This window comes from Nesoenas mayeri (genome assembly GCF_963082525.1).
Source record: "Nesoenas mayeri genome assembly, chromosome: 10".
Taxonomy (NCBI): domain Eukaryota; kingdom Metazoa; phylum Chordata; class Aves; order Columbiformes; family Columbidae; genus Nesoenas; species Nesoenas mayeri.
In genome coordinates, this window is record NC_137560.1 from 6,667,849 (window position 1) to 6,680,483 (window position 12,635).

Sequence of the window (12,635 nt, forward strand, 5' to 3'; positions counted from 1 at the left end):
TTGCCAGTTTTGATGGTGTTTAGTGGCAGTTGTGGCCCCGTGCTGGCTCAGACTTGGTGCAAAGGTTGCTGGTGTTTCTGGCTTTGTTCTGCCTGTGCCTTTGGTTGGAGTGGGGTCTGTGTGGTTCTCTAGAGTGAGGCTTAATGCCTTGTCTGCTTTGGGAAGATTTTGGGACAGGTGGGACTGAGAGCAGGGTTGGCAGTTAGTTGGCTTTGGGCTCTTGTATGATGTGGTTAGTGCAAGGACTCTGGCTACTTTGTGGTTTACCCCTGTTGTTCAACCCAGGTACATCAGTCTCCGAGAAAGGGAGAAGTCTAAAGGCAGCATCCTCCCCTACAAGTGTTGTTCTAGGCGTCTGTCCGTCTTATGTCCACTCTGGAAGTGGTGCCTGTGAAGAATGACGTCGAGAGGTGCTGGGACTGCTTTCTCCAGGAAGAACTACAGGTTGAGCACCGAGCCGGAGAAGTCCAAGGTCACAGGTATGGGCCTGTACGTGTAAAAGCAGGACTGCTGTGGATCGGGTGAGCACTCCTTGCCTCACTTGACATCAGCTGCCTCCCAGTTGCAGTTACCTTGCTGGTCTGAGGTGTGGTGGGGCTGAAACTGAGTAAATGACTGAGGTGAGATTTTGGAACGGACGTTCCTGTACTATGAAGGACTCCAGAAGCTCATGTCTCAGTGCCCTTTCTTTGGCACCCAGCCCTGCCTCGTGAGGATGGGGAATCTCATGTTGCCTGCCTTTGTCCCATCTGATTCAGGGAGTTCCCCTTCCAGTGTGAACAGCTCATCAAGTTCTCAGATTAATTATTTTCTGGGAAATTTTGGTGCCTCCTAGGCAGTCTGTTTTTTCTTGGACTCACCATTCCAGCAGAAGAGTGCTTTCGATACCACAGATCTGGCATTTGAGGGTACTTTTGCATCCAGAAATAAAGCATGATGCATCAATGTGACACTAGAGATTGTTTTGCACAACAAAAGCTGAAGTGAGGCATACATCATTAAAGAGGGTGCTGGGTTAGATGAGAAGAGCTGCATCTGCAAACCTTTCTGTCTCAGCATCTTCTAGCACAGTTAAGAGATGCAGGTGCTTAAAATGTCCCAGGTATGAATAGGACATCAGGAACTGCAGTAGTGATATGATTTTTATTTTTATTTTTTGGAAATGAAATTGGATTCCCACTTCCAGCTTTTGAAGTTACTTTATCTGGAAGTTAGTACAGCAGGACTCCTGAGGATGTAGTTCCGCCTGTGGGGACCAATTTGTAGTCTCCCATTCTCTATCGTAGAGCAGCTCAAATTGGAAAGAACCCTTGTTGTGGAGATGCACCCCATAATGCTGGTTTCTAGGGCTGCTAGTGAAGACAGTGAGATGATTAATGACTTCTTGAGGCTGTGTTTTCCACTGTGTTGATCTGCAAACTTGAACATCGTTTTCCCATGGTTACCAGCTTCTTGCTTGTACAGGAAAAGTGATGTTTGAGTTTGCCTCCTGACTCCCTAAGCTTATTTCCTTTCTGTTTTTCACAAGGGATCGTGAACAGCAGGCTGCTGAATGATTATCTGCATCGCGTCTTTACCAATGCTGATGGGAACCAGCCTGCTGCTGCTTACAGGTATTGGACTTCTTCTCATTCACTAGATGGCAAGCGATGCTGTGTCAGTCCCCAGATATACAGCACTGTGGTGAAAGGAAAGATCTTTTAGTGCCACACAGTGATCTTTTTTAAAAGCACAGCAGCACCGTGTTATAGAAATGAATCTCAGGTCTTAGCCTTATAACGGCTTTTTCAAATTGCAGGCCTTGCTAGGAAGGATTCTTCAGAATTCTTTGCATTAAAAACCCCATAAATGAAATCATTGGGCAATATTTCTGAAATAAAAAGGCAATAGGCATTCACCTTTTTTTATTGTTCCTTCTTGTAAGAAAGGGAAAAATGCACAGGTTTTAGCTACAGGAATGAAAGACAGGTTGTCAGTGCCTCGTAAACTAAAGACAAGGCTATTACCGATGTACAGAATACCATACATTTCTCTGGCTGTAGAGCCGTGGTAGTTTTATTACTAGGAGTCACCAAAGGAAAAGAAACACAAAATTCCTGTTTAATGTCTGTTTTCTTCTATTTCTTTTTATTTCTCCTTCACCTTGTCGCCCAGAAACTTGTAGCTTTGGATAAGAAGAATTTCCCTTGCATTTAGCTCTTTTGCCAGAGGCAAGTCAGACAGGTTCAGGACAGGTACGAGTGTGGTGGAGCGAGGCAGGCGTGTAGCTCCTGCTGGCTGGCGGTGCAGAGTGGCTGGGGTCACATTCCATGGGCTATACTTAGTCCTGCCAGCTCAAATGTGAGCTCAGAGCTGCTAAAAATAGCTCTTGGCCCTCTCTGCTCTTGGTGAGCGAGGGTTATGGCAGGGGGGAGGCAAAGTGGGTCATGTTACTTTGCCACGAGCTCTTCTGCCAGCATGCTTCGGAATATTCCATCTGCCCGAGCATTTCATGTTTCAGTATTTCTAATTTCTTTGCTTGGTGATTAATGACTTGAAAGCACAGAACTGATAGTTTGTTGGACTGGTCTTTCTGTTTTTTCCTGCCTTCCACCCTTTTGCCTGAACTTGGCTATTTGGTAGAAAGCCCAGTAGCAGTCAAATATGTCTTGAACATAACATTTGCCATATGAGAACAACTTTTATGGTATGATGTCTTGTCTTTGGAAGCCTGAATTCCTCATAGAGGAGCTCACTGCAGACATTTCTCCGGCTGTCCAGTTCTCTTCTAACCTCCTCCCAGAACTCCTCCTCCATGCTAGCTGCTGCCTAAGCTGCTTTGCTGAAGCCACCATCTCTCATGCCAAGCAAAATGGATTCTTTGACTCCACTTTTGTGCATCTTCACATCCGCCAGGCTTTCAAAGGGTCTGTTGCTGCAGTCTTAGGGAAACCCCTAGTCCTGGAGAAGTGGGAACCTGTTCCACAGATGACTTTGGAAATGGGAGGCAGCGGCAGGAGCACCTAGCGACTCTTACAGTATAAGGAATTCCTGCTGGGGTCCCTCAAAGACCTGTAACATCACCTCTGTTATTGCATACATACTTGGGAGATTTGGAAGGGAGGGAGCACGAAGTGGGAAAGTTTGTTGCTGTTACAAAGCTATTTAGAGCAAAGTAAATGTCAGGTGGCTGTGATATGGTGACCATGTAGTTAAATGGTCTGTGGAACTCAGTGAAGGGAAATGCAAAGGGATGTATTATTGAAAGGGGAACAGCTTCAACGCTCTGCATAAAATGATGGGCTCTGAGCTGATGTTTACTGTGTAGGAGTAAGGTTGGGGTGGGAATACTAAGTCTTAAGTGTGTCAGAAAAAGAAAGCAGGAAGTTAGGAAAAGGATGTAGGATAAGGAATATCATGCTACTGAATAAATTTGTGGTTTACCCTCACCTTGAGTAACATGTAGTTCTGGCCTCTCCAACTCCAAAAGAGTATTTTATTGCTTCAGAGGTTTTGAGAAAGGGTAGGAGCAAATCAGATGCCTGGAACAGCTCTTGTACGAGGAACAGCTAAGTAAACTGGCCTTGAAAAGAGAGAACTAGGGGAGGGCAGTATAAGAAAGGTTTCTAAAACAGTGTCCAGAGGGAGTGCCCGAGAGACTTCTCCTCAGTATGAAAACACAATGTTTTTGGTGGTTGTCAGAGAGGATGCCGGGCTAACGTGACCTTTGTCTGAACTGCCACAGCTGCTGGTGTGGTCTTCTCTCTTCTTTTATATTACGAAATACTTGGGGAAAAAAAAACGAATTCTGACTGATGCCATGTTTGTGTGATGCTGACTGCAGCAAAGTCGTGGTGCACAGTTGTTGGTGGTACAGCTGGTTTCTTACTGCCACTGTCCTGCAGTGCAGGTTTCTTACTGCCACAAAATACACCCGAGCAGACTGAAGACTTTAAGATCCTTTGTTAACTACTTTGCTTGTTCACACTGTATTTGGTCCTTGGTTCATTCATTGTCCCAACATGCTGGGCAGCAAATTCCTCAGATTCATGGCAAGAAACACAGATCCACAGAACTTCCTGGCTCATGTCTGACAGCGCAGGACTGTGCAGGCACGTGTGTTTGGGCTGAAACTCTTTAAAACTTGGAGACAAGAGTTTTCTGAAGAGCTGCCTGTGCATGTTTATTTCCTAGAAAGCATCTGACGTTCCAGAACCTGCAGGAGCACCTTGACCGGTTGCTAGCAGAGGAGGATGGCTCCGAAGACAGTCGAGGTAGGAGACACTGAGTGTCTGTCCAATTCGTGCTTGTGCTCATGCTGCCTGATTGGAAGGACAGGCTGTATCACGAAAGGCAGTTCCCTGAGTGTTGTTCTGCCCTCCTGTGCTCTAATTTATTGGACCTTTAAATCCTGCCTATGAGGGGCTTGTGGAGGGAGGAGGCATGTTTCCAGGTGAAAATGCCTGAAAAGCAGTTCGGGGCTAATTGTTGGAGATATTTCACTAACAATGAAATGCAGAGCCATTGCTGCGACCAGCAGCATGCAGTGCTGTCCTCAGTGAGAAATGCAGAGGTTTGTTGACAATTTTTACATGCTGATCTCCACTGTAGATATTCACTTTGGGTCTCAGGCTGTTGCCTGTACTCTTGCTAGCATCCATTTCCCTCAATGAGTTGGGACGTGGCAGGATACAACCTGGCTCCTCTCCTAAAAAGAAGAATTCTTCCTGGTGACTGCAATCAAAGTGTGATATGTTGGCCAAACGTTTGGCTCAGAGTTTAGTTTGGTCTTTGAATTTTGCCAAAGTAAAATTTTCAGGCGATGTAGAAAACTTAACACGTGACCCGAATACTGCACAGCTAAGACCTTGTGTGTTGCTGTGAAAACTTCTTTTTAAATCTCAATTGTGTCTCCTTTCCTGAGGTTCTCCTTTCCTGAGGTTACACTATTTTAGTCTTCCTCCAATGTGACAGAATCCAGCTGCTATTGTAATATAGCTGGAGGCACTCATCAGGTTTACTGTTAAATCCTGTATAGCTTTCCCTAACAGGTTTTCTGCAACTCTTGTTTCAGATCAGGTAGCAGAGGGCCGGCTTGGTCCCTCTACTGTGGTGCTGGACCACACAAGCGGTTTTGAGGGGCTGCTGCTGGTTGATGATGACTTACTTGGGGTGAGTGTGATGCTCGGTGCAGCAGAAAATGGTCTTGTGGGGCTAAAAGCACTTGGGGCTTCTTGGTTTGTTCTCTGTAATAGATCCTTGTCACTGGCTTTGTAGCATGTTGTAAATGGAATCCACCCAGAAAATTGCAGGATCCTGGAGGAAATGAGCTCTCCTGGGGAAAGGTCTGGCAGTACCCCTAAGTCTCAGCAAGCTCTGAATGGAGCTGTGAGGAAGTGGAAGGATCACCCTGGCCCAGGGCTCACTGAAGAGCTTGGCTAAGCAGAGGGAAGGCCAGCAGCCAGCGTTCCTGTCCCTCCCTCCCCCAGACTGCCTCTTCCTTCCTTCCTTCTGCTCTTCTCTAATGGTGGTGAGAGGCTGAAGATGAGGCTTTCTTTTCTCCTTGCTCACTCCTTAGCTGTTCCTCATGCAGAAAATCAACTGAAAGAATCCTTTGGAATTTAATCCTTACCTACTTCAGTAATTTCTGCGCTTCTCACTGAGAATGCACATCCTGTGCTCATTGCCTCCTTAATCTATGTGTCCTTTCTTACCTCTAGCAGAGGGGGCTGCCCCGTTCTCCCCTTTCCTGTTAACCACCCGCTGTAGCTCACCTCGGCTGTACATAGAACTTACCCCTGTATCGGATCAGACTGGCTTGCCTGTGATTTCTGATCTTCTTCATGATCTGTCCTGAGATTGAGCGAGGCAGGAGTTAACAGGGCTCAGTTTCTGGGCAGCACATTGCCTGCCAATACTGGGCAGAATTTGTTCCAAATTCTCCAGGATTCAGACATCTTTCCAATATAGTTGTCACTTTTGTGTACCTGTTACAATTCACTAGGAAGCTGCCTGCCACCACGTTGCCCTTGTGCTGCTGCCGTGCTGCATGCTTCACTGGGGTCTGTCAAGCACAGATGATTGTGAGGAGGACCTGGATGGTTCCCCAGGACCTATCAGCTCTGAGTACAGCTGCTGGGATGGGGAAGATGCCCCGTCTCTTCCCTGCACTGTGCTCGTGAATAGCTCTGCGTCTCACTTTTGGCTTGAGGGCTAGGATGGAGGGAATGGGTAGAACTGAGCAAAACTTGTCATTTTTCTATTTTAAAATGTCTTTTGTTTGTTGGTTTAGGTGATTGGCCACAGTAACTTCGGGTCCATCAGGGCCACGACGTGCGTGTATAAAGGTAAGGAGGTAAACCAGTGATGCTTTGAGAAAAGACCCTGGGAAGAGTGTCCAGCGAGTTACACAACTAGATAGCTTGGGAAATCTTGAGTATGTTCCAGATTTGAGCCCCCTGTTCCCCAGTTCATCCATTGGCTCTTCCAGGAAGTCAGAAGGATGGGGGATTGTGTGATGCTGGAGTGAAGAGATGGGAGGGGAATTTTGGAGATGTCCCAGAGGTCCTATGTGTGCCACATTTATTTCTATGGGAGTAGTGTCAGTCTCTGCTTCTCCAACAATGAGCCAGGCAGCAGGGATTTACTGTGTGGCATCTCTCTTTCTTTCAGGGAAATGGATTTATGAGGTGCTCATCTCCTCCCAGGGACTCATGCAGATTGGCTGGTGTACTCTCAACTGCAGATTTAATCAGGAGGTAGTGTAACTGCTGCACATGGTGCGGGGCTGCTCTGTGCCTCCACTACTATTTAGGTCAGTGTGGAGCATCACATTGGTGCTGCACTCCTGCCCTGCTGGTGTTTTGTACCCAGTGCACACACTAGAAATACCAGGTCTGCTACTTTAAAGATCTTTACCAGCCCCTGGTCTGTGCTCACAGAATGGTGCACGGTATGAAAGCCTCGCACACTGGGTGCGTTGCTGTGCTCTTGCTGCACATAGCCACTGATGTGTGTCGACTTTCAGCTGGTGTCTTCTCTGGAGAATATGGCCCTCAGCACCTGGTGCTATTTGGCTTTTTCGGCCAAGAGAGTCAGGCCCAGGCCAGCTCTTTTGAGGCACTGAGTGGGATGTTTGATGCTGGGAAGGAATGTCAGCTGCAGAGTTTCACTAACTTGCCATGCCGCAACACGTGAGAGGGGAGGTGATGGGCATCCTTGGGGGCTGCTTTGGCAGACGTTGGTAGTGTAGGATGGCAGTACTCTTCTTCTGACCCAAAAATGAGTAGGGGGCGGTGTATTTCTCTGAACCAAAGATCACAGGCCACTGGATTCGCTCCTAGAGCTTTTCCCAGGCAGAGCATGTGTGCTGTCAGCCACTCTCCCTGTCTGCTGGTCTCCCCCTTAAAGCCCCTCTTGCAATGGGAGGGATCCTCTGTGCTTGGTCTGGTCTGAGTCTCCTCTTTCATACTTGGGTACAGGAAGGAGTAGGAGATACACCAGATTCATATGCATATGATGGAAACAGAGTGCGCAAGTGGAACGTGACTACTACCAACTATGGCAAAGTGAGTAGCTGTCCTGGGAACGGGATGTGGAGTGAGGAGAAAAAAGCAGGCGGCTCCTTCTTGCTTCATTCTGCCAGGCCTTGTGAAATGCCCCCAAGCTGTCCTCCCTGCTTCAGTCCGCTCTTGGGGAGGCTGTGTGCCAGCAATTGTACTTTTGGGGTGGTGGATGTGCTATGTGGGTGCTTTGTTTAGCAACCCCAGCAGACTGATTCCCAGCGTGGTGCTGCTGTTGGTCTCTGGAAGACTCTGGTTGTCTATAGCACGTCAGAGGATGATGCGGTGTTGGGATGAATACGTGTTTGATCCTGTGCGTGTTCCTAGTGCTGGATGGAGGGAAAAAAGATTCCAATCAGTGGCTTATATGCAGCTTCCAGAAGTGTCTGAAAATGCTGTGTGAGCTGCTCTGAGAAGGAACTCTCTCTTCTTCAACCCTGAATTACAAGGGATTGGTTGGGTTGCAGTCTTTCTTCTGATGTGGGAATACCCTGAATATATGTTTAATCTTTTTTCTCTCTTTACTGCAGTCCTGGGCAGCAGGAGACATCGTCAGCTGTCTGATAGACCTTGATGAGGGCACCATTGCTTTCTGCTTGTAAGCATCTTTGCCCAGTTGCCTGCTTTGTTGATGTCTGTGTGTAACATAAAGGTTTCCTCACTGCTCAGGAAGTTGCTGAGCCCTATTTCTGCCCTCTCCCCTTTAAATTCCTTGGTAGTTCCAGCCCTTGTATTCTCCTTTGTGTTCAGAAACCATCTAAAGGGCCTGTTTAGTCTGCTGAGTTCAGGTGAGAGCATTTGGCAGAAAGATGTTCAAGCTACAAAGTCTGTGTCAAGTTTACTAGGATTTTGGAGGGGAGGACATCCCTTGTGATACTTAATACTACAGTGGGCTGAGCTACACTAATTGCTTGGTCAGCATAGATTCACAGGGAACTGTGGAAAGGCAGATAAACCCCCAGCCTCCCACTTCTGCACACAATGAGCAGAGGCCAGCCTGAATAAGAATTGTTCCTTAGCCCTAAACTACAGTCTGTGACAAGTCAGCTGGGATTAGAAACTGTTAAATGCTCTGTGTCATGTTTTAGAGAAAAGTCGATAGAGAGCATCATCCTATTTCCACCAGCCTCAAATGGATGAGGCCAAAAATGTCACCTGCCTTTAAAATGTCCTGCTGGTTAGTTATCTCGTGAGGATTTGAGTTGCCCTTGAAGTGAGTGCAGACTCCAGTGCCTTCCTGTGCCGTCGTATGAAAACAGGAGTGCAGCTGTGCTTCCCGTGGCTGTAACTCGGCAAAGCTGTGACATTTACATGTGTGCCAGGTTAAGAGTGACAGGAGGCATGACTGACTGATATGTCTGTGTTGGCAGGTTGCCGGGAAGGGAATGCAGCTACCCAGATTGCCCAGTTGACCTCAAAACCCTCCTACTGTGACCAAAATCTTGTGGGTTTTCCTTCTTTCAGGAACGGCATATCTCTGGGAACTGCTTTTGATAACATCACGCGAGGCGTTGGAATGGCTTACTTCCCTGCCATCAGCCTCTCCTTCAAAGAGTCCGTTGCTTTTAACTTTGGAAGCCGTCCACTCCGATATCCTTTAGGTGTGGGAAGAGGAGGAGAAGAACCTGTCCTGAAACCATCTTTGGAGGCTGTAGAATACACATACGTGACTGCAGATTGCTTTCTTTTGTTTGTGCTTGGGCGCAGAGCAGGGTCAAGGAGAGAACCACCAGGGCAGAACCACTGGGCACACAAACATCAGTGCTGGTCCCTGGGGGTTTCTGAAATGAGACGCGCTTCAGCTCTGAAGCAGCAGCTACTGCTGCAGCGGGGGCTGCCTGTTCCCAGGCACTCAGGTCCTGCAAAGATCTCACCCTCTGGTTTTGGAAACCCTAATGCTGCTGTGCTGCTCTTGGCCACTGATCTCTTCTGCCTCCCAGCCATATGGGACCTCTGACGTGGTATCAGCATTGCCCGCAGCTCGGGTCAGAGCCGTCCTGGCTGTGCCTGGTGATAGCTGGAGTAGAGTCTTCTGTCCATCCTTCTGGTGAGATAAGAAGTGTGGTGTGAAATACCTACTGCTTGCAATATTGAGGAAGTGGGAATAAGAGCTTGTGGCTTATCATCCATTTAGAAGTCACTGCGGTTTGAACTGTGACTGAGGCATGCATGAGTATAAAGCAAAATGGAGAGTCTTTTTCGTGCACAAACAAAAGAGGTCCTGAAAGGATCAGATTGCATTTTACCTTAACACTTGCCTACTTATCCAGTGGAAGGTTACCGCCCTTTGCAAGATCCTCCTGTCGCAGACCTGGTGAAGGCTCACAAGCTGTTAGGCTACCTGAAGAACGTGATCCATATTGGAATAGATGTCACGGTAGGCTAATGTCACTGCGTGGATCTGCGGGGCACTGTGCTGGGAAGTGTGGTTCCGCACTTCTCTGCAGATGCTAGCAGCTCAGATATTTTGTACACCTGAGAGTCTAAACACTTGTGTGCTTTTGCATGGGGCATGCACATCCCTGGAGCCCTTTGGCTTGCAAAATGGGATTCCTGATAGTTCCAGGACTTACGTTAAATCACACTGGGCTTTGTTATTCTCAATCCTATGAAGTTTCAGTCCCAGTATGCAAAAGGTGATGTTTGTTGGGCTCAGAACTGCTGGATTTGATTTTGCAGACTCGAAAGAAGCTTGTTCATGTCGTAAACTTTTTACAGATGTCCTGGTGCAGTGATGTGCTGAAATTCTGGCAGGTCTGCCTTGACAGCTGTTTTTGGCTGTGACACTGCTTGCTAGAATCCATTTTTTTTGTTGCTAGTGTCTGAGATGATCTGTTTATGCCCAAAGCATAGGGAATGCCATCTGCTATTGTCTTGGCTTCAGTAGAGGCCTGCTTTACTAGTTGACCTCCTCTGTAGGGATTCCCATTTACAAATTATCATGTACACTTGAACTCTTTTGGAAAAACAGGTTATCAAGGTGTGTGCATGTGGTTGATAGTATCTGACATCTGGATTGCACTGCAGCTCTCCAGGGGCAAGGGCCTGGCTGCTTTGCCATCCTTAATTCCCGTATTCAAGGTTTTTAGTGCAATCAGGCGTGGGACAGCAAACAGCGACTGCTTCAGGCCTCCGGTTCATTCGGGCGCTGGTGTCTGAGTGGACTGGGCTGAATCCAAGCTGTGTGTTTTTCTGGGTTTGTTGTTGCAGGAGGGGAAGCTGGTGGAGAAGGACATGTCCATGTGGCAGCTGCAGGGAGAGCCCACAGTGTTGATTACACTAGCCCACATCTTCAATTATTTCTCTCCTCTTATGGTGAGTTTTGCCTGCCCATTGCAAGCTTCTGTAGGTGCCTGTTATTGTGCTTTGCAAGGGGAGGTAAACCTCAGCCTTTGCTGGGAAGTGACTGTGCCTTGGAGGACTGTTGACCTGGCTCTCTGTCTGCAGTGCAAGGTGTACCTGGTGGAAGATGTGCTCATGACCTTCCTGTTGAGCATCCTTGAGCGAGGAGGGGCAGTGGAGGCCCATCCCCTTATACAGCAGCTGCTGGATCTCATGTGGCTTCTAATGGAGGTGAGTTGTCAGGGTGCTGGTTCCTCCCCAGGGATCACAGGGAGGTCTGGGAGGTGCTGAGGAGAGGAGCCTTTTATAGAAAATGCTAGCAGTGGTCAGCTTCTTTCCCTTCTGTTTTTTGTAGTAGACCACCCTCTCACATAGCTCATCTGGCTGCTGCTTCACACCCAGAGGATGAGGGTTGAATGCAGAGTAATTGGGAGTGGTGACACTGGCAAGGAGCTAACAAGGCATTACTAAGCTTCTCCTACTGCCAAAGGAACTGGTGATGTTGAATAACTTCCTGCTGCTGGGAACATCAAATTCATCAATAAGATATGAGTTGTTGGATGTTGTTAATGATTATGTGACTGTGGAGGTTTAAATGCTGCCTTGTGCTCCAAGAGATTGATCAGAGTGTGCAGGACTGGGGTGGAAATGGGCCCTGCAGTCTCACCACCTCCAGCAAGCACCACTGGGGAAGAATCTCCTCCAGCTTCCCGTGCCCCTTCCTGTCCAAGCTGGATGAGATTGCTCCTTCCTGGGACACTTGTTTGAGGCAGCATTTGTCAGCCACAGGGATCTGCTGCTGCTGGGGTGCTTACACAGAGCCAATCACTGCCAGAGATCTGCTTGGAGGCAGCAGATCCTTTGGGGTAAAAAATGACAGATATGGGCACTGGGCCAGCCAGCTGTCATGAAAAGTTTAATAGAAAAATTTCATGACCCCCTCAGGCCCATCATTTTAGAAGTAGGTAGGGCTCTGTGTTTGTGGAAGAGTTGTCACTCATCCTGTTGGTTAGCTGGGAGTTGGACTCAAAAAACCAGCTCTTCTATCACCATGTTCACACAGAAGTAACTTTTTTCCTTTCTGGGTTGGTTCTGCCAACACCATGTGTTGGATGGGTTCAGGAGGTACAGGGATGGGTGACTCGGCCCAGATAAACAGAACCTGGGACTTAGGCTTTTTGCACATGACTTTTCAGTTGGTTTTACTAGTGCAGAAGCTTGTTTCCCATAGCAAAGCAATGGCACCAACTTCTGCTCGGACTCTCTCCTGTGGAGTCAGATGGGCATACGCTGTGGATTCAGAGCACCTCCTTTTTCCTTCAAAGGCCACACTCTGGGAACTGTAGCTGTTCCTGACTCCATGCTGTTGCTGTTCAATGTATTTCTTATTTTCTCAGGAATATGAAGTACACGAGTGCCTCAAGCAGCTACTGATGTCTCTGCTGCGGGCTTACAGGTTCTCACCCATCGTCCCAGACCTGGGATTACAAGTGAGTTGCACTTCTGATTAGTCAGCTTCTGTTATGTCCCCTTGTCCAAAGGTACAGGATGTTTTGGATTTTGCAGTTGTTTGATCCAGCAATATCAGTTCTGTAACACTCTACTTATTAGAGTCATATCGTCTTCTGTAAATTGAGTCACTTTTGCTTCTCCTGTTTCGCTAGATTCACTACCTCCGGCTCACCATTGCGGTCTTGAAGCATGAGAAATCCAGGAAATATCTACTCAGCAATGTTCTGTATCCTTTGTGCC

At 47.7% G+C, this 12,635-nt stretch overlaps 1 protein-coding gene across 2 annotated transcripts in view; it reads left to right on the forward strand.

The window, feature by feature from the left end:
• Positions 1–397: 397 nt before the first annotated feature.
• RNF123 (ring finger protein 123) overlaps positions 398–12,635 on the forward strand; it is a gene marked incomplete at both ends in the record, with an annotated part of 48,823 nt that continues 36,585 nt past the window's right edge. For both annotated transcript variants that reach the window (XM_080350608.1, XM_080350609.1), the window contains 14 exons: positions 398–479; positions 1,529–1,613; positions 4,174–4,253; positions 5,054–5,151; positions 6,272–6,326; positions 6,652–6,737; positions 7,461–7,547; positions 8,072–8,139; positions 9,006–9,142; positions 9,812–9,918; positions 10,752–10,856; positions 10,989–11,114; positions 12,281–12,373; positions 12,548–12,621. In XM_080350608.1, coding sequence (XP_080206734.1) covers positions 398–479; positions 1,529–1,613; positions 4,174–4,253; positions 5,054–5,151; positions 6,272–6,326; positions 6,652–6,737; positions 7,461–7,547; positions 8,072–8,139; positions 9,006–9,142; positions 9,812–9,918; positions 10,752–10,856; positions 10,989–11,114; positions 12,281–12,373; positions 12,548–12,621 — 1,283 coding nt within the window. The remainder of the gene's footprint in view (positions 480–1,528; positions 1,614–4,173; positions 4,254–5,053; positions 5,152–6,271; positions 6,327–6,651; positions 6,738–7,460; positions 7,548–8,071; positions 8,140–9,005; positions 9,143–9,811; positions 9,919–10,751; positions 10,857–10,988; positions 11,115–12,280; positions 12,374–12,547; positions 12,622–12,635) is intronic.